At 39.3% G+C, this 26,712-nt stretch overlaps 1 protein-coding gene across 1 annotated transcript in view; it reads left to right on the forward strand.

Annotated features, from left to right (window-relative positions):
* Window positions 1-5,894: 5,894 nt before the first annotated feature.
* LOC131230307 (general transcription factor IIH subunit 2) overlaps window positions 5,895-26,712 on the forward strand; it is a 29,915-nt gene continuing 9,097 nt past the window's right edge. Inside the window, exons 1-3 of the mRNA XM_058226163.1 lie at window positions 5,895-6,257; window positions 18,976-19,437; window positions 19,520-19,898. Of these exons, the coding sequence (XP_058082146.1) occupies window positions 5,931-6,257; window positions 18,976-19,437; window positions 19,520-19,898 (1,168 nt within the window). The 5' untranslated portion in view covers window positions 5,895-5,930. The remainder of the gene's footprint in view (window positions 6,258-18,975; window positions 19,438-19,519; window positions 19,899-26,712) is intronic.

Genomic DNA, 26,712 nt, shown 5'->3' on the forward strand with positions numbered 1-26,712 from the left:
TATGGTTGATATTCCCACTTGCTCATCAAGTGCAAGTTCACCTGCAAAATCTAGGAGAAATTCTTTGCTTTTGCTGGGAAATAGTTGGGTGATGCCTCAGAGCCTTGGAGATAAGGTATTCCGTAATGGTAACATGACCATTATCATTACGATACAAGCTATAACAGCCATCATTGCCCCCGTAACGGGTTGTTATGGGGGCTGAACAGCTGTTATGGATAATTTTTTTCTGCAACGGCCGTTACGATCCCATTGCCACCATTATAGCATACAATAGTTGGGGGTCTTATGTGGCGTCATGATCAGTTTGGAAGAAAAAAAAGGAATATGGCATCTTATTGCTGTTCTTTGGACGGCTTGGCTAGAGCATAACAACAACAACAGGACTTCAATCATTGACAGTTTTGTCTCCAAGGCATGTGTTTGTTTTGTAACTCTTTCGGACTTGGGAAAATGGCATTGCAATTAGTATTGTTTTGTTCTCAATTCAATCACATTAGGGCGCACGTGTGAGCGAGGGCCTGGATTGGGTTTTCGTGTGCGGTTATGGTGTGGGTGTGCTAGGGTTTGCCTAACACAAGGGTTGATTGAATTGTTGGTGTCTCTTGCATCGAGATAGATATATTAGAGACTAGACACTGGATCTAGAGTCCTCTTGGCCACCTATATTGTGCTCTGTTCATACCATTTGTGAAAAGGATAAGACGTTAACTTTTCTGAGTGAGTTCTTTTTCCCTTGTGACAATACATATGAGCCTATGGCTTTAACGACTTTTTTTTTTTTAGTGTAATTCACTACTAAAGTTCAACAGTAAAAATAATGGGGAAAGAAGATATAAGCCGAACTAGTTCTTCCATTAATGATTTTTACAATAATGGCATTTACGATCAGCTTGGATGACGATGATCCATTTGTTGCCCAATCATGACTAAGTTTCATAGGGGATAGTTATGATGTGCGGGATAGATGTCTTTTCGTCGCTCGATTAGAACCGGACGTCGTGATGAGACGGCCGATGGAGGGCGGATCTCCAACAATTTATTTGTTGCTTGATCGAAATCGAGTTTCATGGTGAGATGGCAAGTGAGATGACAACTTATTTTTGGTCTTGATTAGAACCAATCATGTGGTGAGACGGTCGTGTATTAACTATTCATTCGTCGCCTAGTGTGGGCCAGACTTCGTGGCGAAGATGGGCAGCAGAATTACTTAGCACGTGGCAGGAAAAACCTACAACTTTCCGTTCGATACTAGGCAATCTTCTTTGCAATCTAACGGGATGACATGGATGAATAGCGGATGGCTAAACTAAGAATTAAAAACTAAGGGCCTCATGCCATGAGCATGATGGGGCTATACTATAATAAAAAAAGATAAATGCACATAGTGGATGAGAAAATAAAGGCAAGTTTGGTTCTAATAGGGTGAGGTGATGAGCTCTGCTTTGATCGCTACTTTTATAAACTTCGGAGAGGCGGTGGTCTTGCATAGTATTTAGCATCCTGGAAGATTTGATGTTCACTGGTACATATCTATTTGATTCTTAGTTGTTAGGATAGCCTATCATTTATGGCTACGAAAATACGCTTGCATGTACTTTACTTTCCCAAAGGAAGCCATTATGTACGGACAAGAGTCTACCACTGGAGCAAGAGCAAGGATCCTTGGCCAGGCTGATATTTGTCCCTTCATCCATCTCAAGGTTGGATGGAAAATAAACATTTGATTGGACCCCAAGATGTTTTAATGGTGGATGCTCAATTACCACTGTCTCCTGCGGTCTGGTCCACCTGAGATTTGATTTGAATCCGCTGCATTTTTTTTTTTTAAATATCATACCTAAAATGAACTTTTCAAATGGATGGAGGGCGTGAATGCAAGGCACTTACATCACAGTGTGCCCGCAGTCACGGATCCACTGAAGCCGCCCCCGTGCTCTTACACATAGTCAAGGCCTTTTTAAAACATAGAAATTGACCACTGTAAAAACCAACTTTTACCTGGCGTCTTTAGAAAGCGTTCTCAAACTTTACTTTATCAAAGTAAACCATTATGTACGGACACACTTTTGCAGATGAAAGTACTCTTGCATTCACAACCTATAGCTACGGATTACAACCGTAGCCATATGTATTTAGCCAAAGCACAGTATGTCCGTACATAATGGTTTACTTCGGGAAAGTAAAGTTTGGGAACGCCTTGAAAAGACGCTGGGCAAAAGGTGGCGTCTACATCATGTCCTTTCGTATTTTTACAATTTGTATAATTAATATTAGATAATAAAATTAACTAATTGATAATTAACTTTAAAAATCAAATCAAATATTCTCAATCATATTTAATAGTTTAATAAAACATGGTAAATATTAAGAAAATAAAAATAAAAATAAAAATGAAAGCTGTCCTCATTTTAAGGATTTCCAACTAAAAGAAAGCTTATATTCGCTTACTTTGGAGAAGTGTAGCCCACTTGTCATGTTTACGCAAAATCCAAACCATGTATATGGCTTTAATATTTATTATATTGGCACATACCAAGAATTATCCAGATCCAATATACAGGTGGGCCAGACCAATTATGCGGAACCGACATTGCATCCGAGTTTCTATGGTGTGCATCTCCCTATCCGAGTGTCCCCCAAGGTTCTCCTTGTGTGGTCCACATCAGTAATGGATCAGGATGATTTATGGTTTATAGATCTATCATGGGGGGCCGCGTCTATTGGACGGGTTGGATGATGCGTGATCATTGTCCTGATGCATCAAATATGTACAGTGTCCTGATGCACCGTTGTGTCAACGGGTTCCATGGTTCGGTCATCCAGACCGTTAATTTTATTTTTCGTACTGTGGATGGATGTATTTCTCCATCATCTCCCATATTACATGTTTCCAACATCTAACTAGTGGTTTGTAATGGACGGTTAAAAAGAACATACAGCAACGGTCCAGGAAAAAAGGCGGAAAGCTTCATAAATATGTTCTCAGTTACCACTTACCACTCATTTTCGTCGGTACCCACAAGATCAATGGTCTGGATCAAGAAATCCGACCTCGGACACGAGCTGGTAGTACCATTCGCCTGACAGAGGCGCTGGCGGATTGCCTACTGACCCCACGGTGCTCGGTGGGCCACACCATGATGTAAGTGTTTTATCCATGCCGTTCATACATTTTTCAAGGTCATTATAGGATATGCTTTAAAAAAACGAGGTAGATCGAAATCTCATGTGTACCACGCAAAAAGAAACAGTGGTGATTGAACGCTCGCCATTAAAAATTTCTTAGGAGCATGAAAGTTTTGGATGAAGCTGATATTTGTGTTTTCCCTCTATCCATGTCTTTTTGATCTAATCAACAAGTTGGATGGTAAATAAAAATTACGGTGGGCCCTGGGAAGTTTTTAACAGCGGTCCTTCAATCACCACTGTTTTCCTGTGGTGTGGTCCACCTGAGATTTGTATCTGCCTTATTTTTGTCTTCTAGTCTAAAACATTTATAAAAAATGCACGGACGGCATGGATAAAACACATACACCATTGCTGGGCTCACAGATCACCGTCCATTAGCCGCTTGCTACTGCAGCGTCGCGGATTGTCTACTTACACTGCAAGTAGCGACGTAGCTACTGGACGGTGCGTGTGGTCCACCTGAGATTTTGATATGCTGCCCTAAAAATGAGCTAGAAAAATGGATGGACGGTGTGGATAAAATACATTTATCATTGTGGGGCCGACAGAGCACAGTCGTGCTACTGACATGTTAGATGTTACTGGCCAATCCACGTCCGACTGGAGTAGGTGTTACCCGGCGGAAGCGGACTGCGTACTGAGTAAACTCTGTGAGGCCTACCGTCATTAATGCATTTTATCTACTCTGTCCATCCATTTTACTAGTTAATTTTAGGTAGTTAGCCCAAAAACGAAGCATATTCAACGATCAAGTGAGCCACACCACTGGAAACAGTGTTAATTTATCATCTACCGTTGAAAAGTTCTTAGGTACTTTTTGCACAAGATGATCTGATGGTGGGCCAATATTTTTAATGGGTTGGATGTTGCACACATATGACAGGTTGGAAATTTTCTGCTTGGCCATTGGAGCAATTTAGAGTGACTTTTTTAAAACCGTGGCTAATGCCTGTGGTTGGATCTAATTTAATATCTAATCCGACCCTTGAAGCACCAATATTAAAAAGGAAAGAAAAGCGAAGGCTAGTTTGCCTTCAAAATCTTGAAATGTCAGCTAACTAGCCTTAATCTTGGTGATACCAATTAAAATTCTTTTATTCCTCGATTATGGTCAGGCAAGCCTCATTGAAGATATGGGAACTAAAAGATTGAAATTGTATAATTTGTACTAACTGTTGGGATTTGTGCTGGCAAAATGGATGGCGTGGATAAAACACACACTTCATGGGGTAACGGATTGGCTACTCCCCTGCCACCAGCCAAGGTGGTCGGTGCTATGTGGGCCCTGCCATGATGTATGTGTCTTATCCATGTCATCTATCTATTTTTCTAAATCATTTTAGGGTATGAGACCAAAATGAGATATATCTCAATCTCAAGTGGACCACAGAAAGAGAAACAGTGTTAAATGAGTGTAGACCATTAAAAACATTTTGGGGCATAAAAGTTTTGGATCAAGCTGGTCTTTGTCTTTTCCCTTCAACTACATCTGTATGACCTAATCAACATATTATATGTCAAATAAATAGTATGGTGGGGCTTAGGAGGATTTTAATGGTAGATATCCAATCACTATTGTTTTCCTGTGGTGTGGTCCACCTGAGATTTATATCCCTCTAATGTTTTCGGGATCAGGCCATAAAATGATACTTAAAAATGGATGAAAGGCGTGGCTGGTGGTCGGTGCTACGTGGGCCCCACCATGATGTATGTGTCTCATCCATGTCCTCTATCTATTTTCCTAGATCATTTCAGGGTATGAGACCAAAAATGGGGTATATCCCAATCTCAAGCAGACCACATTATAGAAACATTGTTGAATGAGCGTAGACCATTAAAAACTTTTTGGGGGCTATAAAAGTTTTGGATCAAGCTGATCTTTGTCTTTTCCCTTCATCTAGGTCTGTATAACCTAATCAATATATTCTATGTCAAATAAGCTATACAGTGGGCCTTAGGAGGATTTTAATGGTAGATATCCAATCACTATTATTTTCCTGTGGTGTGGTCCACCTGAGATTTATATCCCTCTAATTTTTTAGGATCAGGTCATAAAATGATATGTAAAAATGGATGAAGCACATACATCATTGTGGGGCCACGGAGCACCGACCACCAACCATGGGCTAGTGGTCGGTGCTATGTGAGCCCCACCATAATCTATGTGTCTCATCCATGTCGTCCAGCTATTTTTTTAAATCATTTTAGGGTATGAGACCAAAAATGAGGTATATCCCAATCTCAAGTGGACCACATTACAGGAAAAAGTGTTGAATGAGCGTAGACCATTAAAAACTTTTTGGGGGTCATAAAAGTTTTAAATCAAGCTGATCTTTGTCTTTTCCCTTCATCTAGGTCTGTATGACCTAATCAACATATTGTATGTCAAATAAGCAGTACAGTGGGCCTTAGGAGGATTTTAATGGTAGATATCCAATCACTATTGTTTTCCTGTGGTGTGGTCCACCTGAGATTTATATCCCTCTAATTTTTTTGGATCAAGCCATAAAATGATCTGTAAAAATGGATGAACGGCATGGATGAAGCAGATACATCATTGTGGGGCCCACAGAGCACCGACCACCAGCCATTGGCTGGTGGCAGGGAGTAGCACATCCGTTTCCCTTCATGGCGGGCCCACTACTCACGTTACATTCCAGTATTCCACCCTCTTTTTCCTCCCCTTTTGTTTTCGGTTTTTATCTCAGCTGAGAAATACATCTGCCACCATCATCGCCATGAGCGGCGGCGCTGTGGAGAGGAGATTCGAATTCCGAAAAAGCAATGGAGTAAGAGGAGAGAGAGAAGAAGAAGACAGGGAAGAAGAAGAGGAGGAAGATGAAGGGAATGGCAGAGGATTGGAAGCTTGGGAAAGGGCTTACGCGGACGAGAGATCCTGGGAATCTCTTCAAGAGGACGAGTCCGGACTCCTCAGACCCATCGACAACAAGAGCCTCTACCACGCTCAGTACAGGAGACGTCTCCGCTCCTTGTCCTCTTCTTCCTCTTCCAGAATCCAGAAGGGGCTCATCCGCTACCTCTACGTTGTTGTCGACCTCTCTAGGGTATGGAACTTAATCCCTTCTCCAATTATATAGAATACGAAATGTTACTATAGTTGTGGAATGCTGATCTCTTGCTCATTCTATGTGATTAGATATCCTAGCCGTTCATTGGGTGGGCCAATTGTTGGATTTTATCCGGTGGGAAATGCTAACTGTAGAATTTGAGTTTGAAGAAGAAGAAGAAGAAGAAGCCTCAAGTTTGGGCTCTTCTCATCTTTGTGCTTCAACATCTGAAGAAGTCACAATTTTCAGTTCTTCTCATCTTCGTTCTTCATCACTGGAAAGAGATAGGAGGTTATACATTTACATACAGAAAAACAAGTTACGTGGACCCCGCAATTTTTGGCTTTTCTTATCTAAGTGCTTCATCATTGTAGACTCGATCAGTTATCGTAAGTATTTGGGGTTGGGTTTATGAATGCCAAATGCTGCTTTGCCAATTGCCCTATTGTCAGTGAATTGTATAAACCTTGATATCCCAACTCACCACTTTGATCCAAGTCCTCTTGGGTCATCCCTTCAATCCTTATCAAACTCATCTCCAATTTTTGGACTGCATGGTTAAGCTGTTTTAGTAAACCCTCCATCAGTTTATCTCCTATTGGGTCTACTCCATGGCTGTTTTCAAGGTCCTAGTTCTTGAACATTCTTATAATTTCTATACATCCATCAAACCATCCTCTTCTCTGCTACCATCATCCTCTATTCATGTCGCCTGCTAATTGTCAACACTCTTCCACATACAGCTTGGGCAGTTGAATAGTGCCTTACAAAATTTTTCCTTAGGTTTTGATTAGCATTTGGCAATTGGGCATCACTTTAGAGTCTAGAGGCACATCTCTAGTTCATTTCTCCAGCTCTAGGTTGATTAGAAACATTCCTATCTATTTCTCCAAATTATTTAGGCAAGCTAACAAAAAAGAGTTGCCTTAGGGGATATGTTGGGCATTGATTTTAACTAAAGCTTCACCTCTATTGCTCTTGAAAAAAGAAAAAGAAAAAAGAAGAAGCTTCAGCTCTATAACAATTCTTATGAAAGTTATTGATAAAAAAGAAAACAAATCTTATTAAAGTTGCATTCCGTGTCTTGGTTAATAGAGCCATCATATCTTATCTGATATTGAACAGAGAGGTATCAGTCCGATGGGGTGATCAGAAGAAAATGGAAGCCCACTGAGATTGACCACATTACAGGCCCATTCTAGTATGAACTGATGAACTCTCTTTACTACGCAGAACACTGGATTGGAGACATATCTGAACCATCTACTATTTCTTTCTTCCCAGATCGCCCACCAGGCAACCAATAGGGACATTCTCCAACCCGTAGATCTTTCTTTACCCAGGGAGACACCATGCCAAGCTGAAAGAAGGCGGTTCGTAGAAATAGGAAAGGTCCACAAGACAGCAAAGGATGATAGAAGGACTAACCAAACGTGCTAGAAAAATGGACAATGAATGAAGAGATGATCCGTCGATTCTTCATTTACCATGCAACAGAGACAGATATTAGTGATAATCATACCCCTTTTTCTCATATTATTGACTGTAAGGACTTTCCTCTTGCCAACCAACCACCCGAAAACTACGATCTTGGGAGGCACCTTGTATTTCCAGACTTTAGCTGTCATCACCTCCTTAGAATTCTCTTTATTCCTACCAAGGCAGCGATAGAGAGATTTAAAAGAGAACAAGCCCTTTTTGTTGGGTCTCCAAACGATCCTATCTTGATGCTGAAACTCTGGATTACACTTACTAATGCGCTCGAGTAAGGCGACATATTCTCCGATTTCCCAGTCGTATAAGTTTCTTCTATAGGGTGAGTACCAGACGACTTCATTGCCTTGAATAGAGTAACAATCAGCCACCAATATGAGGGGATTAGGAGCCAGATGATAAATTAAGGGGAATTCGTCTTTCAAAGCAGTGGAGCCCACCCAGATGTCCTCCCAAAATCTAATCCTACTACCATCCCCAAGAGCGAAACCAACCGCATCTTTAAACCACCCACCTATACACATTGTATCTCTCCATAACCCCGCAGCTTTGTATAGAGAAGATTTTTGGTCCACCATCCCTTTCATCCATAACATATTTCTCAATAATAACTTCCTTCCAAAGGCTACCCTCCTTTGACCCAAACCTCCTTAACAATTTCCCAATAAGCACTTCATCCATGGTAGCCAATTTTTTTATGTCCGCGCCCCTTCCAAGAAAGGTCTACACATCCTCTTTCCAATCCACCAGATGGAATTTCTTCTTATCCTCCCTCCCATGCCATAGGAAATCACGTCTTAATCTTTGGAGGGTGGCTATGATCTTCACCGAACATTTGAATAGGGACATGAAATATAGGGGGAGATTTGAAAGCGCTGCTTTGATCAAAGTGAGCCAACCTCCTAAAGAAAGGTATCTACATTTCCACCTAGCTAGGTAAGATTCAAACCTATCAATAACTTTATCCCATAGGGCCATCGAAGGTTTGCCCACACGTAGAGGAAGCCCGACAAAAGTGGTAGGAAGAGAGCCTGACGCACAGCCAAAGAATTCAGCAAACTAACTGGATTCAGCAACGTCTATATTTATACCAAACATCATCGATTTTTTCAAGTTAACTTTAAGGCCCGATACTGCTTCGAAGCAACAGATGGAAGTGCGAAGATTACTAACTTTGTTAAAATCTGCTTCACAAAAAAGAATAGTATCATTTGCATACTGGATGTGGGATATAGGAGATTCCATGCCTTTAATCTTGAAACCTCCTATAATGCCTTCAGCCTGCCCTTTTCTCAACATACTAGAAAGGGCCTCCCCAACTATTAGGAAAAGGAAAGGAGACAGAGGGATCTCCTTGAAGTAAGCCTCTTGAGCTTTTGAAGAAACTTTTACAAGATCCATTAATAAGAACAGAAAAAAAAAAAAAAAAAGGCCGATCCCACACATTCACCTATCCATCTTCTCCATGTGTCTCGAAAACCCATCTGCATGAGCATATACTGAAGAAATCCCCAATCAACATGATCATACGCCTTTTCAATGTCCAGCTTCAAAAAAGAGTTGCCTTAGGGGATATCTTGGGCATTGATTTTAACTAAAGCTTCACCTCTATTGCTCTTGAAAAAAGAATAGAAAAAAGAAAAAGAAAAAAGAAGAAGCTTCAGCTCTATAACAATTCTTATGAAAGTTATTGATAAAAAAGAAAACAAATCTTAAGTTGCATTCCGTGTCTTGGTTTTGCTACAATTAATCTGTAAATACTGGAGTGTTCTTCAGAAACTCTAGTTTAGAATTCGATCCTTCTCTTATCTTCGTCAACCAGCCCAACATCATCTGCCAACGACATACACGAAGGGACCTCTTCCTGAATGCTAGTGGTTATTTCATCTATAACAGGTGTGAAAAGTTAGCTGCTGAATGGCAAACCCTAGCAAAGACTTGCAACTACAATATATACATTTATTTCAGCACAAGCCGTTTTCACTCTTGTAACAAAAACCACAACGCAACCCTCCCCACCGCAATGCCTCTAATGATGTCATGGGGTCCTCTTGGGACCTCTTTGTTCCTCAACACCCACTGCATAATCTTCGTAGATAGTCTATCATGTGTTTTTCTAGATCTATAAAAACCATGCATTTAGACTTAATAAGTAATGATATAGCCTTGATTGTTAGACTTCTTGGCATGAAAGGAACTGATTCTCAGTTACCGCTTTTTCTTGTTTAAGTTTTCACTTAACTATTTCTTTTGAAAAGCAAAGAATTCATTTTAAAAAAATATGAGAAAAAAGAATAAAATAGGAAGAGAAACATACCAAGCAACAACCTCTAAACAGGGACTCAATCCCCAATTAATCTAAACACCCTAGAGACTGCTGTCGGAATTGAGCTACTTCTATTCCTAAAGCAGTGGTCATTCCTTTTCCCCCAAATAATCCATAAGACGGCTAACAACTTGAGACACCATTTTCTAATTCCTGTTTTAATTGGCATTACAGCATGCCAAACTGAAAAGCATGACCGAGAAAATACAGTTTTTTTAAAAATTATTTTTTATACAACTCTTCTTCAAACTCTAGAAGTGAATGAACTCGAAATGAATAAGTGATCCATTGTTTCCGCCTCCTTCATACACAACAGACAATCGCTGGGGAGGATCATTCCCCTCTTTTGTAAATTGTCGACCGTCAGAACTCTGTTTTTGCCTACTAGCCATGCAAAAGTGGCGAACTTAGGCAGAGCTCCGAATGCCCAAACATGACCTATGCGACAAGGGGTGGCAGAGGTAGGGTGCCGGGACAGTCCATGAAGAGACTTAACCAAAGAATGTCCAGACCGATCCCTTAGCTAGATCAAAGTTTCTTCAACTTCCAGTGAAGGTGAGACACCATTGAGATGAAGCAAGAGCTGAGAAGTTCATCTTCTTCTGTCTCGTTTAAGTTCCTTCTGCAAGGAGGAATCTAGACAACGTCATCCACATTCTGGAGAAACAAGCAGTGACAGAAATGTTCTCAATCGGACATAGAGCAACTATATTAGGAAATAGTGAGCGGAGAGACTGCTCTCTCAACTGTCTATTATCCCAAAATCTAATTTGTTTGCCGTTCCCCAATGAAAAACCGATGCATTCCCAGACCTTGTTGGCCTTCTTGGTGACTGATTTCCAAATGGAAGAAGCTGTATATGAGGACTGCCTTGTCCACCAACCAGAGGTCGAGAGCCCATATTTCCCAACAATAATAGTTCTCCAAAAACTATTTTCTTCAGTGCCGAATCTCCAGATCCACCTGCCTAGTAGAGCATTGTTCATTTCCTCCAATCTCCTAATTCCCACACCTCCATCCTTGTACGGCGTACAAGCTTCATTCCAAGCTATCATATGATTTTTTTATTTTTTATTTCCTTTGCTGCTGCTCCTTGCCAAAGGAAATTTCTTCGCAGAATATCTATTTTAAAATCATTATAAATTTTCCTAGAACTTTCATAGTGATTATTCATTTGTTCTATCCCTTGATAGTTGGTGTAACTTTTTTGCATCTCCTTTGTCCTTGTGAATAGGAACCATGACACTTATTTGCCATTTTCTGTTTGCAAAATTTCATTAGAAAGACTAATTCACTAAACTGAATATAGTTTTGTCCGCTATTTCATACCTCTATTTTTATCATCCATCCCCACAGCCCTTTTCCCTTTTTCACTTCTTACGGCTGCCTTTAGTTCACTTACCTGAGTTCTACAATAATACACATGCCCTCTCAAATTCTTAATTCCAAAGGTTTGAGGCTCCTCTCAGTTCTACCTTGTTCCCTAATCTTCATTTAACAACCTTTAAGAGCAGACCCTAAATCTCTACCTAATCTTGCTGCCTTAAACTATTAATCTCTTCCCTACAATCTCAACACATTTAAAGCAGTTTTTTTTTTTTTTTAAATCTCTGATTTTCCTCTCCTACATTTTACTTCTTTTTAGATATCTTTGCCCCTTCTTTAATGCTTAATCAACTGTGCAATTTATTGTGCATCTTATATTTGGCTTTTACCATTTGCTCCATTCCTTATATATATATATATATATTTGTCCAGGTTTCATCATTTCTACTTTGCTGATTCTTTACCCAGACCTTTCTATGAATAGCCTACCATACCTCGTATCTTCTCTACTGCATTTCTTTGTCTGTGATTTTTGCCTTGGGATTCTTCATGATTACTTGAGCCAATCTTGTCCTTTGAAGATGAGGAAATGGTGGATCATATCTTTGATTAGCATTTGGCAATTGGGCATCACTTTAGAGTCTAGAGGCACATCTCTAGTTCATTTCTCCGGCTCTAGGTTGATTAGAAACTTTCCTATCTATTTCTCCAAATTATTTAGGCAAGCTAACAAAAAAGAGTTGCCTTAGGGGATATCTTGGGCATTGATTTTAACTAAAGCTTCACCTCTATTGCTCTTGAAAAAAGAATAGAAAAAAGAAAAAGAAAAAAGAAGAAGCTTCAGCTCTATAACAATTCTTATGAAAGTTATTGATAAAAAAGAAAACAAATCTTAAGTTGCATTCCGTGTCTTGGTTTTGCTACAAATAATCTTTAAATGCTGGAGTGTTCTTCAGAAACTCTAGTTTAGAATTCGATCCTTCTCTTATCTTTGTCAACCAGCCCAACATCATCTGCCAACGACATACACGAAGGGACCTCTTCCTGAATACTAGTGGTTATTTCATCTATAACAGGTGTGAAAAGTTAGCTGCTGAATGGCAAACCCTAGCAAAGACTCGCAACTACAATATATACATTTATTTCAGCACAAACCGTTTTCACTCTTGTAACAAAAACCACAACGCAACCCTCCCCACCGCAATGCCTCTAATGATCTCATGGGTTCCTCTTGGGACCTCTTTGTTCCTCAACACCCACCGCATAATCTTCGTAGATAGTCTATCATGTGTTTTTCTAGATCTATAAAAACCATGCATTTAGACTTAATAAGTAATGATATAGCCTTGATTGTTAGACTTCTTGGCATGAAAGGAACTGATTCTCAGTTACCGCTCTTTCTTGTTTAAGTTTTCACTTAACTATTTCTTTTGAAAAGCAAAGAATTCATTTAAAAAAAAAAAAGAGAAAAAAGAATAAAACAGGAAGAGAAACATACCAAGCAACAACCTCTAAACAGGGACTCAATCCCCAATTAATCTAAACACCCTAGAGACTGCTGTCGGAATTGAGCTACTTCTATTCCTAAAGCAATGGTCATTCCTTTTCCCCCAAATAATCCATAAGATGGCTAACAATGCGAGACACCATTTTCTAATTCCTGTTTTAATTGGCATTACAGCATGCCAAACTGAAAAGCATGGCCGAGAAAATACAATTTTTTTTTTTTTTTTTTAATACAACTCTTCTTCAAACTCCAGAAGCGAATGAACTCAAAATGAATAAGTGATCCATTGTTTCCGCCTCCTTCATACACAACAGACAATCGCTGGGGAGGATCATTCCTCTCTTTTGTAAATTGCCGACTGTCAGAACTCTGTTTCTGCCTACTAGCCATGCAAAAGTGGCGAACTTAGGCAGAGCTCCGAATGCCCAAACATGACCTGTGTGACAAGGGGTGGCAGAGGTAGGGTGCCGGGACAGTCCATGAAGAGACTTAACCAAAGAATGTCCAGACCGATCCTTTAGCTAGATCAAAGTGTCTTCAACTTCCAGTGAAGGTGAGACACCATTAAGATGAAGCAAGAGCTGAGAAGATCATCTTCTTCTGTCTCGTTTAAGTTCCTTCTGCAAGGAGGAATCTAGACACCGTCATCCACATTCTGGAGAAACAAGCAGTGACAGAAATGTTCTCAATCGGACATGGAGCAGCTATATTAGGAGATAGAGAGCGGGGAGACTGCTCTCCCAACCGTCTATTATCCCAAAATCTAATTTGTTTGCCGTTGCCCAATGAAAAACTGATGCATTCCCAGATCTTGTTGGCCTTCTTGGTGACTGATTTCCAAATGGAAGAAGCTGTATATAAGGACTGCCTTGTCCACCAACCAGAGGTCGAGAGCCCATATTTCCCAACAATAATAGTTCTCCAAAAACTATTTTCTTCAGTGCCGAATCTCCAGATCCACCTGCCTAGTAGAGCATTGTTCATTTCCTCCAATCTCCTAATTCCCGCACCTCCATCTTTGTACGGCTTACAAGCTTCATTCCAAGCTATCATATGATTTTTTTTTTTCCTTTGCTGCTGCTCCTTGCCAAAGGAAATTTCTTCGCAGAATATCTATTTTAAAATCATTATAAATTTTCCTAGAACTTTCATAGTGATTATTCATTTGTTCTATCCCTTGATAGTTGTTGTAACTTTTTTGCATCTCCTTTGTCCTTGTAAATAGGAACCATGACACTTATTTGCCATTTTCTGTTTGCAAAATTTCATTAGAAAGACTAATTCACTAAACTGAATATAGTTTTGTCCACTATTTCATACCTCTATTGTTTTTCATCCATCCCCACAGCCCTTTTCCCTTTTTCACTTCTTACGGCTGCCTTTAGTTCACTTACCTGAGTTCTACAATAATACACATGCCCTCTCAAATTCTTAATTCCAAAGGTTTGAGGCTCCTCTCAGTTCTACCTTGTTCCCTAATCTTCATTTAACAACCTTTAAGAGCAGACCCTAAATCTCTACCTAATCTTGCTGCCTTAAACTATTAATCTCTTCCCTACAATCTCAACACATTTAAAGCAGTTTTTTTTTTTTTTTAAATCTCTGATTTTCCTCTCCTACATTTTACTTCTTTTTAGATATCTTTGCCCCTTCTTTAATGCTTAATCAACTGTGCAATTTATTGTGCATCTTATATTTGGCTTTTACCATTTGCTCCATTCCTTATATATATATATATATATTTGTCCAGGTTTCATCATTTCTACTTTGCTGATTCTTTACCCAGACCTTTCTATGAATAGCCTACCATACCTCGTATCTTCTCTACTGCATTTCTTTGTCTGTGATTTTTGCCTTGGGATTCTTCATGATTACTTGAGCCAATCTTGTCCTTTGAAGATGAGGAAATGGTGGATCATATCTTTATTCGTTGCAAAGTGGCTAGAGGGCCGGACTACCGTTTTTTCAATCTTCTTGGGTGCTTAATGGTTTGTTGGGGATTTTGGTTAAGGGGTGTTTATCAGGACCATTCTCTGTCATAGGCAGTATCCTTTGGGAGATAAGATACTCTCACATGTCATTATGCAAAAAAGAAAAAAAAAGGAAAAAAACGGAGGAAGAAGAAAAAGAAAAAGGAAAGAAAGAAAGAGTGCAGAGATTGTTGACAACAATGGGACTTCTGAAGGAACTGCTAGAAGAATTGTCTCTTCGAGCGTTTGTTGGGAATAGGTGAGCCACGAGTTGTGAGGTATTTCTAGAGGTGATATCTGAACTCAATATACAGTGCGATTATAGAAGAAGAAGAGAGAGAAGAAAAAGGATGAGTAGGGTTGTCAATTAACCACTTGCTCTAAAAGCTCGAACTGTTAGAGTATGGCGAATTAATCCCTTTATCTCATAGCCCAGGTCCCACATCTCATGGGTTAGGACCTCAGCCGAACCCCTCGTGGGCCCCAAATCACATGGGTCGCCCACCCCGAGTGTGTCCCTGCATCCCACGGGCTACCCCACTCGAGCCCGGTGTGAAATGCACATTAATCACCTCCAGTGAGGAGTCTCGAACACGAGACCTCTCCCGTGAGCCCCAAATCACATGGATCACCTACCCCGAGTGTGTCCCCGCATCCCACGGGCTACCCCACTCGAGCTCGGTCTGAAAATGCCTCTGCATTAATCACCCCCGGTGAGGAGTCTTGAATACGAGACCTACTGCTCTGATACCAATTTGATGTAGGACAATTAACTAGTTGCTTTAAAAGCTCGAACTGTTAGAGTATGACGAATTAATCCCTTTATCTCATAGCCCAGGCCCCACATCTCATGAGTTAGGACCTCGGCCGAACCCCCCTCGTGGGCCCCAAATCACATGGGTCGTCCAACCCGAATGTGTCCCCGCATCCCACGGGCTACCCCACTCGAGCCCGGTGTGAAATGCCCCTGCATTAATCACTCTCGGTGAGGAGTCTCGAACACGAGACCTCCCCCGTGGGCCGCAAATCACATGGGTCACCCACACCGAGTGTGTCCCCGCATCCCACGGGCTACAGAGAGAAGAAAAAGGATGAGTAGGGTTGTCTCCAAGAGCTTAGACACCCAACCCAAAGTAGCCATCTTTTTACCAAGGGCAATTTACAAAGAAATATCCTTATAGTAATAGTAGCACTTGTCTGTGGTGTACTTTATGAATAGTATACCCATTGTAGTAAGAAACCTCTAAACCATACTTTCAAATCTTTCATCTTCAAGGGGTGATTGAGAGGTTGCTTCAATTTTTGTATATTGACATGGTCATCATCCATGATGGGGATATCATCAACATATTAGAGAAGCAATGTTGTTTTGGAGCAGATGTGATGGATAAATAGTGAATATTGAATATTCATGGAGCTCTTTATATTTGACACCGAGGACTTGTCTAAGCTGTGAAAAACCATGCTCTTGTAGCTTGCTTTAAGTTGTATGAAGATTTCCACAAACGACAAACCATAAACTTGTCATGTAGGCACACATGGGGAGCTCATATGCCAGTCTCATTTAGATGTCCATTGAGAGACGCGTTCTTCACATCAATCGGAAGGTCCATTGGCGAATAGATAAAATACTAGTTACTCTATGCACTGTGGTTATCTTCGCTATTGGAGAAAATGACTCTCCATAATAAATGCCATACTCCTATTTGTAGCTTCGACCAACTAGTTTTGCATCACTTCGAACAAATAGGAGTAGAACCCTTGCATCACTTTGCACCAGATGAAAAGGTGCATTTGTGGTATTTTCTCAATTAGGAAAATCAAAATTTTAAGCGAACAACTAATATAAGATATATTGATATAATTTAAAGCATGTAAATATATTCATTATGTCATAGAAACTAAACAAAGCACTTGATTAATTTGCATTAGGATGACCAACTCTCTATTGCTAGATGTGTCAAAATTTATTAACGGTGGTAACCATTATGCGTTACGTGGCTGACATGGCAGCACCGTTGTTACAGAAAAAATGGCCTGTAACGGTCCCATGATGGGACCTAAACAGATTTCCCCCCCAGAAGGCTGTAAAATGGTTGCTACAGTCCATATTGTAATGGTAACGACGGTGGTCATTACAATCACCGTTACTGTCATGGAATAACTTGCTAATGATATGACCTTGAATCAACTAATTACGCATACTCCTACTTAAGTTTATAGAAGGAAGTGGTTCTTGTGCATGATTTTGATATGCCTATACGCACATGCAATCGCACAATCGCATATGCGACCGCATATTTTATGTTTTATTTTTTGAAAATTTAAAAAAAATTGAAAAAATATGGAAACTTCAAAAAAAAAAAAAATTGTAAAAAAAGAAGAAGAAATTAAGGGTAACTTTCCTACTTTCCTAAATTAATAAATAACTAATTTTATATATTTAAAATATATTTGAGAGAAATAAAATCAATTAAACAATGAATTAAATAACAAGTGCTTGAATCTTGACCTTTCAGCTTCCAAGAGAGGGAATGTAGAGGAGAGAGAGAGAGAGAGAGAGAGAGAGAGAGAGAGAGAGAGAGAGAGAGAGACCACTTGGAAATAAGAAATATAAGAGAGAGAGAGAGAGAGAGAGAGAGAGAGAGAGAGAGAGAGAGAGAGAGACCACTTCGAATTAAGAAATGTAAGAGAAGAATAGAGTAAAAGAGTTTTAGAGTGAGAATATTGCAAATGGGGGAGGCTTAGAAGCCTTCTTATAGACAAAAAGTTATTTTTTTTAACAAAAAAATAAAAAAATAACCAGCCTTTGGCCAATATGCGATCCATAAAAAATGCAGTAACGACCATCACGGGGGCAATGAAGGCCGTTACGGTCCATATTGTAATGGTAATGGTGGTAGTGGTCCCCACATTTGTTACTGCTCTCTCATACATATCCTTGATCATGTCAGTATATCATCTCATAACTCCTTTCCTTCCCAACACCCACCAATTAATTTTCTTAAGACCCTATCATATGCTTTCTTTAAATCAATAAAAACCATGTGGAGATCGTCTCCCCTTGTATTTCTCCAACAATTGTCTAAGTAGGAAAATAGCTTTAGTGGTAGATCTCACTGGCATGAAACTGGGAAGGTGAACACATGATATATTTCTCTATCACATGCTTTCTATTTTGTGAACACAAACATTCTAAGTTTGGTGAATAGATGATCATATCAAACTTGGTAGGATCATGTGTTTACCAAATGGAATCCACTAGGATAGTCTCTTGAAGATTCATCATGCCCTTGCTGTCTGCCCATCACCATGGAATTAACTCATTCATGTTATAATGGAGCATGGACTACTATTAGTTTATTATTCATTAGCAAATGCATTATAACTAAACTAAATGAATAGACATAAAAAGGAAAGAAGTGTAAGGCACCAAGCTACAAATTTGTTAATGCTAGTAAACCACTCAATCATAGCACAATAAGTTATATGACATTGAATTGCATTTACACATGGAATCATGGACAACCTAGACAACTACAACCTGACCTGGATAGTTTGTTAGGTCTAGTCCAAACTTCATGGGCCATCATGCAAATCTCACGTTAATCAAATGATCATGTCTATGCAAATGTTGGAGATCTATTTTACAAATCGTCCATTTTCCCATCCATGTGTGGGGTGGTTAGGATTGTTTGGTTGAGGTGATTCTATGAAAAAATAAAAAGCAAAAAATCCAACCTAGTGCCACCCAATGGATGTCTCATATTGACAACAAGACCTTTCTTTTTATAAGCAATCTTAACAGTCCATTTTATAGGCAATTGTTTAGATTCTAGAAGGTTAGAATGATGTGGTCTGTGTGATTTTGCTTAGTGGTCTATGAAGTGTTGTCGACATTGATTGATTGGTCTATCCATGTGTCTGAATGCTACTCATAGCTCCATAAATTACAGATAAGATGGGCCTAAATAAACACCGGACCACTCATGAACATGCCCTTGTGGTAGTGTTCTTTTATAGGCAGTTTAACTCAGTTGTATAGGCACGTCAATGATGCACTTTTTTTTTTTCATTTTTTTTTTGATGCAGGCAGCTTCAGAGACGGATTTTCGGCCTAGTCGGATGGTAGTAGTTGCAAAACACGTTGAAGCTTTCATTAGAGAGTTCTTTGATCAAAACCCACTTAGTCATATTGGTCTTGTAACTATAAAAGACGGTGTTGCTCGGTGCTTAACAGATCTAGGTGGCAGTCCAGATTCACATATAAAGGCTTTGCTGGGTAAGCTGGAGTGTTCAGGCGATTCTTCCTTACAGAATGCTCTAGATCTCGTTCATGGCTATCTGAGCAAAATTCCATCATATGGTCACCGGGAAGTTTTAATCTTGTATTCTGCTCTGAGTACCTGCGATCCAGGGGATGTAATGGAGACCATTCAAAATTGCAAGAAAGCCAAAATACGATGCTCAGTTGTTGGTCTCTCGGCAGAAATTTACATATGTAAACATCTCTGTGAGGAGACTGGTGGTTCTTATACTGTGGCCTTGGATGAGGTGAGGATAACTGACGACTTATTATTTGTTCTATGAATCTTAAATGCATTCGGCAAAATAGATTCATCTCTCACTTTTGCAGTCTCATTTTAAAGAATTGCTACTGGAGCATGCACCCCCACCACCGGCAATAGCAGAATTTGCTGTTGCTAATTTGATCAAGATGGGTTTTCCTCAAAGGGGAGCAGATGGGGTTATCGCCATTTGTTCATGCCACAAGGAAGCTAAGGTTGGTGGAGGCTACACTTGTCCAAGATGCAAAGCACGTGTATGTGAACTGCCAACGGAGTGTCGGATTTGTGGGTTGACACTTGTTTCTTCTCCCCATTTGGCACGGTCTTACCATCATCTATTCCCTATATCACCATTCATCGAGGTGCCTTCTACTCTTCCAAGTAATAATTCATATCAGAGGTTACCGAAAAACTGTTTTGGTTGCCAGCTGAGCCTTCCAAATCCCGGTAAGCACTTATTTAGTGCAAGATATGGAAACCTTCATTCCTGTGACTGTGAATTTCTATTCTATAATATTTTGACCTGCATTTGATTTGTATTTTAAATTTATTCACATCATATGTAAAACTGTCCGTGACCTTGTCCTTAGATGAGATTGAGAAACAGTTGTGGCAGACAGTGCCAGGAACATATTCATGAAACATCTCAATTTGTTGCAGTAACAACAATAATTAGTTAGAAGCGTGAAACCAATGCAGAAAGTGGGAAGTGAGAAATGTAGCTATTTGTGAAGGGAAACGGGTGTCTAGGCCACTATGGATGAGACATTGAGAACGGACCTTGATCCTTAACATTTCATGGATGAAGTGATCAGCCATTTTGATATGCTTAGTTTGAGCAGGCAGTACTTTGTTTGATGGCATTTTCATGTTGCTTTGGTTGTCACACCATGTGGATCGTGATCCTATTTGTAGTTCATTCTCAGTGAGTACATGGCATAACCATGTGGTCTCTGCTGCTGTTGCAACTGTGGAGTATTCCGCATAAGCATTAGATCCCCTTGAAGCTGCACCATGACATGAGCCAATGGTCAAGAAACATACTATTCAGTTGCCGTCTGACACATGTCTGAATCATTTGTCCAATGTGTGTCTGGTTAAACTGATCTGACAATGGGAGAAGCATTGGAGTTTGGATAGTGTGGGCCAAAATCTATAGGCCCATTAACATGGCAAAACATTCTTTTGGTGCAACTGTAGCATATTTAATGTTAGATTGAATAAAGGCAAGATAAATATTCCTACCACGCTTTGACAACAAATGGATAAACAGGGTTGCCATAGTCACTTCTAAGCGTTTATCAAGGATGCGGTTCTAGTACCAATCAGTTGCATCATATCTTGCTGAATATCCCCAGCAATTCAACAACATTCTTATGTTGTGCATCTTTCAAAAAATAAATAAAATTTTCATGTTGTGCATTATCTTCGATGCTCTGTCACTCTATACCTAAGAAATATTGAGGTCCCCAAGATCTTTTATGTTAATGTTGGAATGCGTTTTTACTGCTTGTTGAATTCTTGATTATTACCCTCAGTGATGGTGATGTCATTGACGGATGAAAGACAAGAATAGCAGTTAACAGTCCTCTTTTCGATGGAGAGGGATCGTTCGCCTACGCTTAAATGAAACTTTTGGAGCATGAAGGGCTGTATAGAACCACTGAAACCACTGAGGGTGATACATTATGTTTCTTTAGGAGCTTGCTTGAGCCCATAGATGACATATTTCTTCACCACCACCACCACCGCCGCCACCACTACCACCACCACCATCATCATACCCTTGCCTTGGTTGTGCGATCGGCTATATGGATCAATTGCTTGGCAATAATTCTATTTGTGCCTAACACTAAACTATCCTTGACTTTGTCTAGGTATAGGTTGGCCCATCACCACCGGGTGGGTTATTGATGGCATGTTTCCTATGATACATAATTTATGGCCATCCCCTTGGTCAAAAGCTGTAAAAGGAGGCTGCTTCATGTAGGCTTCTTTTAGTAGAAGGCCATATAGGAGGGTGTTATTGATGTCCTCTTGATCTAAAGACCATATATATATATATATAATTTTATTTTTTTTCTAAAAACCGCCTATATTTTCTGCCATTGTGAAATAACCGCTTACTTTTCACAACTTCCTTTTGCACCACTCATCCTTTAATCCGTTGGCGATCTAGGTGCTCGCTATTAGTGGGCATTAGATATGATACACATATTTCATTTCGTATTTTTTAAATACCAAAAAATTCCCTGAAAGGACTTCTCACATACCCCCATATGTTCTTTTCGAGAAGAAAGAGACATTTTCTCTCTCATTCACACCTCTCTCTTGCCATCGCTCTCATTCTCTCTTTTTCCTCTTTCGTCCTCTCTGCCATTTCCTTTCGCCATTGCTCGTGGGCCCATCGTCATCTCTGTGCTTTCCTTTTGCCATCGCTCGTGGGCTCATGCCTCGGCTTTTAGTGCAGCTGCCTCCCCCGTCTCCCCTTTCCCCACCTGAATTTCGGTAAAAGGGTTCTTTAATCTCCATAAAAGAATTCTTTAATCTGCATTAGAATATGGAAGGTCGATTGGATGGGGCAATGGGCCCTACTGTCTAACAATCACCGGAGGGTTTTTTATTGGGTTGATCAACAGTAGAGCCCTACCAAAGCCTTTTTTGGCTGCATCAGTGGGTTTTTTGGCTATATCTGTTGGGTTTTTGGCATGCATCCCCTCCCTTTTGGTTTCCCTATTTCAATCATGCAGTCCATTTTCCTGGCCCTCTTTCACTCATGTGGTGGGGCCCACAGATGTTAGGCATTGCATTTTTGGCCCTATTTCAATCATGCGGTAGCGCCTACCGATGTCAGGTATCTAGGGGCACTGATGTATGCAATGTTTGTATGTGGTGAAGATGATTTTTGGGGATCACTTGGGGTCCTCATCTTTTGGGGGTCACTGAAGTACGCAATGTTTGTATGTGGGTATATTTTTGGGGATAAGTTGGGGCCCACTATAATCACTATAACCGTGAAAGTTCAGCTAATTGGGGCCCATTATGAAATCACAGTTAGCTAATCAGCCCACCTTGAACAGTTAGCTAAACTCAGTCGCTAACTGTTAAATGACTATAACTCCAGAAGGTGAACTCTCAATAGTGACTAGTTAGTTAGCTAATTAGCTATTCCATCATTATATGAACTGAGTTTAGCTAATTTGGGGCCCACTGTCACTGATATTATTTGGGGCAAAGAATTAGCGATTACATTGATTATAGTGAAATCACCTGTATTGCGGTGATGAAATCAGTGATTACAGTATTTGTGATTATAGCGGTTGTAATTACTGTGAGATCAGTTATAGTGATTGAGACTACAGTGATGGTCATTACAGGGATTACAGTGATTATAATGATTATAGTGTTTGTGATTACATTGACTTTTGTGATTGTAATTACTTTCATTACTATGAGATCAATTATAGTGATTGTGAAATCAGTGTGTGATTACAGTGAGTAAAGTGAAATTAGTTATTAGTTATTTTAGTGAAATTATGTTTGCAGTGATTTCAGTCATTATAGTGATTGTGATTTCAATGATTTCAATTATTATAGTGATTGTGATTGCAGTGTATAAAATGAAATTAGTTATAGTGATTTCAATGAAATTGTGTTTACAGTGATTTCAGTCATTATGGTGATTGTGATTACAGTGAATAAAATTAAATCAATTATAGTGATTTTAATGAAATTGTGTTTACGGCGATTTCGCTCATTATAGTTATTGTGATTTAAGTCGTTATAGGGATTGTGACTATTGTGATGTCTTGTCGTGTAGCTATTTTGTGTGTTCAGTGATTGTGACTATATTGTTGTGTTGTAGTATAGTTATTCTGTGTATTTCAGTGAATCCTATTGACTGTTGAATTGCTCTTATTATTAGGTGATAATGATGATGTCTAATTCGGAATTTTTCGTGACTCTCTCTCTCTCTCCTACATTGCCTTTCTCTTGGAAGTTGGAAGATCAAGATTCAAGCACTTTTAAGTTTCATGGAAGATAGCTTGTTGATTTTCTACAATAATAAATAAATAGCTTGTTGATTTTGTTGTTACTTCTTGTTAACTACATTATTAAATGTTTATAGTTATGAGGGAAAAGGATTTGGCGTTGATTGTTGCTGGTCTGTCGAGGGTCTGCCATGGCAGTTGCTTGAAGCTCTTTATCAGGTCTCTCGTGTACAGAAGGTTGTTCACATTTACAATCAGATAGGTGCTCTGATCATTAGGCATCCCACATTCTGCAGGGATCTAATAGAGATGGAGGAAGATCTGGTTAGGGTATTGGTGGTTTTTGGAGAGAGGTGTTTAACCTGTCAGGGCATGATAGGAGACTGGAGGTGGGAGAAACCCCGGAATTCCTTGGGGAGAGCACTCTTGGAAAAGGAACACAACAATAGGTTCTATACCAATGGCAAGGTTCTCGTTTTGCGTTGGGGAATGAAGGTTGTAACAGGAAGCAAATTGATGAAGATTGGGGTGTGAATATTTCTGTCCTATAGATGATTTCTCATCATCTTTGCTTGCAATTGCATCTCTCTAGCCATTTTTTTTTTCTTTTTTTTTTTTTCTTTAAGTAAAATTGTTGCCTATCAATAAAAAAAAAAGGTTTGGTTTTGGTGATTGCCTGTGACATAGTTAAGCATCCATGTGCCTAGAATAGTCTCCCGCCAGCTCCTAGTTCAAGAAACTCCTTGTAATCAACTTTGACCACGAAATAACATGTCTACTTAATGACTCTTAAGGATCGAGAACTCGACCACGTAGCACAGGGGAGAATTAATGCCTTAACAAACAGTGGGACTGTAAGAGAGTTTTAGTGCTGATCCATTGAGCCCATTCTTCTGCCTAGCTTGGTTTCACTCCTCAAAAGGGAACTTTGCATTAGTTATCAGAGTCATATGGGCATCAATGCACAAAAGTGCACCCCTCTAACTGTGGCATCTTACGTTGAAGGGCTTGACTAGGTGTGCAGTTGCCATTGTTTGTTAGCAGCGTTATAGATTAGTGGGGCATCTCATGAACAGTTAAAAAAGAGTATGATTGGTATTCCAAATTCAATTGGTGAAGAGAGATGGTTATGATTGGGTTATGCTCCACTCTGCAAAGGCCCAGAGTCAGATGGTCAGTATTTATGAAAATGTATGCCATGTCTAAGGTGGATGTGTTGCAATTGGTTGAGAAACTGTGGTGAACTCACTAAAACATTGTACACCCAAGTTGACATCCAGCAATATCATGCCTCCGTCATTCTAGAAATTCTCTTTGTTCATAGTGAAAATAGTACCAACTGTATGTGTGCCTGGTATCTTTTTATTTAATTTCAATGAAATTGTGTTTACAGTGATTTCAGTCATTATGGTGATTGTGATTACAGTGAATAAAATTAAATCAATTATAGTGATTTTAATGAAATTGTGTTTACGGCGATTTCGGTCATTATAGTTATTGTGATTTAAGTCATTATAGTGATTGTGACTATTGTGATGTCTTGTCGTGTAGCTATTTTGTGTGTTCAGTGATTGTGACTATATTGTTGTGTTGTAGTATAGTTATTCTGTGTATTTCAGTGAATCCTATTGACTGTTGAATTGCTCTTATTATTAGGTGATAATGATGATGTCTAATTCGGAATTTTTCGTGACTGAAATTTATAATGGGGGAAGATTTGAGATAAATGCATCAAATGGATTAGAATCTAAAGGCGGGAAGTTTGAAGAATTTGATATAGATTACAACTGAACATCATTTATAGACTTAAATTCTGTTGTGAGAGCGATGGTGGTGTAAGGAGATTAAAAATGTTAAAATTAAATACAAATTACCATGAAAGAAGATTGAAGATGACATGGGTGTAGTACGCAGTGACAAGGACTTGATGGATATGTTTTATATATGCCTCTAGTAGAAGGTGACCTTGATGAGGAAGAGGCTAAGGTTAGCAAAGAAAATGATAAAAGTGGTGAAGAAGAGATTGTTGGTGGTCTCGAAGGTACCTATTTTTACTTTTTAATCTTCACGGACTTTTCCATCTATCACCCTGGAAATCCAAGTTGAAGTTGCCATATGATTTCCCGATTTGCTTATTGTACTGCCGGAATGCTCTCCCATAAACGTCTTAACCACAAAGTTCACATAATTCTGGTGAATGCTGGCATGGATCCTCTATGGGCATTTCACTCCCATGAGATATGATACTTCTTTGTCCCTAACAGCACAGTAATGGCATAGAGCAGCATGAAATGCCTCTACATTGTTGAACTCATGTTTCAAATGGAAGTTAAGTTTGTCTTTATTAAAGTTGTGAAACTTCGAAGAATCATCATCCATATCAACTTCGGAAAAATCGTCATCACTTCCAACAGACTAGAGTTCTATCGGGTCGTTGTACTTGGGCAAACTTTGATCTTCTTTGAGACCACCGACAATGTTTTCTTCACTACCTTAAAAATTTTCTTTGCTACCTTCAACCTCTTCTTCATCAGGGCTGCCTTCTACTTGAGGTGTATATAAAACATAATTCTTCACCTTCACATTCTTGTTGTTCATATGGTACCTAAAGATATCTATCTATCTAGTCCTTGTCATTGCGCACTACACTCACCTCATCTTCATTCTTTTTCTGTGATAATTTGTATTTAATTTTAATATTTTCGGCTTCTCTACATTCCATCATCGCTCTCACAGTGGAATTTAAGTCCATAAATGACGTTTGGTTGTAATCTATATTAAATTCTTCAAACTTCCCACATTTATATTCTAATCTATTGGATGCATTCATCTCAAATCTTCTCCCATAATAAATCTGGGTCACCAAAAATTTTGAACTAGATCTCATCTTTATTACCTAATAATAAGAGCAATTCAATGGTCAATAGGATTCACTGAAATACAGAAAATAGTTAAGCTACACTACACTACAACCATGTAGTTGCAATCACCGAAATACACAAAATAATGTACATAACTGAAACACACAAAATAGCTACAGTACAAGACAACACTGTAGTCAATCACTATAATGACTGAAATAACTGAAGTCATAATCACTATAATGACTGAAATTACTGTAAACACAATTTCATTAAAATCACTTAACTGATTTCACCTTATTCTCTGTAATCACAAAGCACTATAATATCTTTCAAAAATCATAATCACTATAATGACTGAAATCCAATGTAGCAAAAAAAGCTTCGGTGGGGCTCCACTGTCAATTT

Source organism: Magnolia sinica, chromosome 17, assembly GCF_029962835.1.
Source record: "Magnolia sinica isolate HGM2019 chromosome 17, MsV1, whole genome shotgun sequence".
NCBI lineage: Eukaryota > Viridiplantae > Streptophyta > Magnoliopsida > Magnoliales > Magnoliaceae > Magnolia > Magnolia sinica.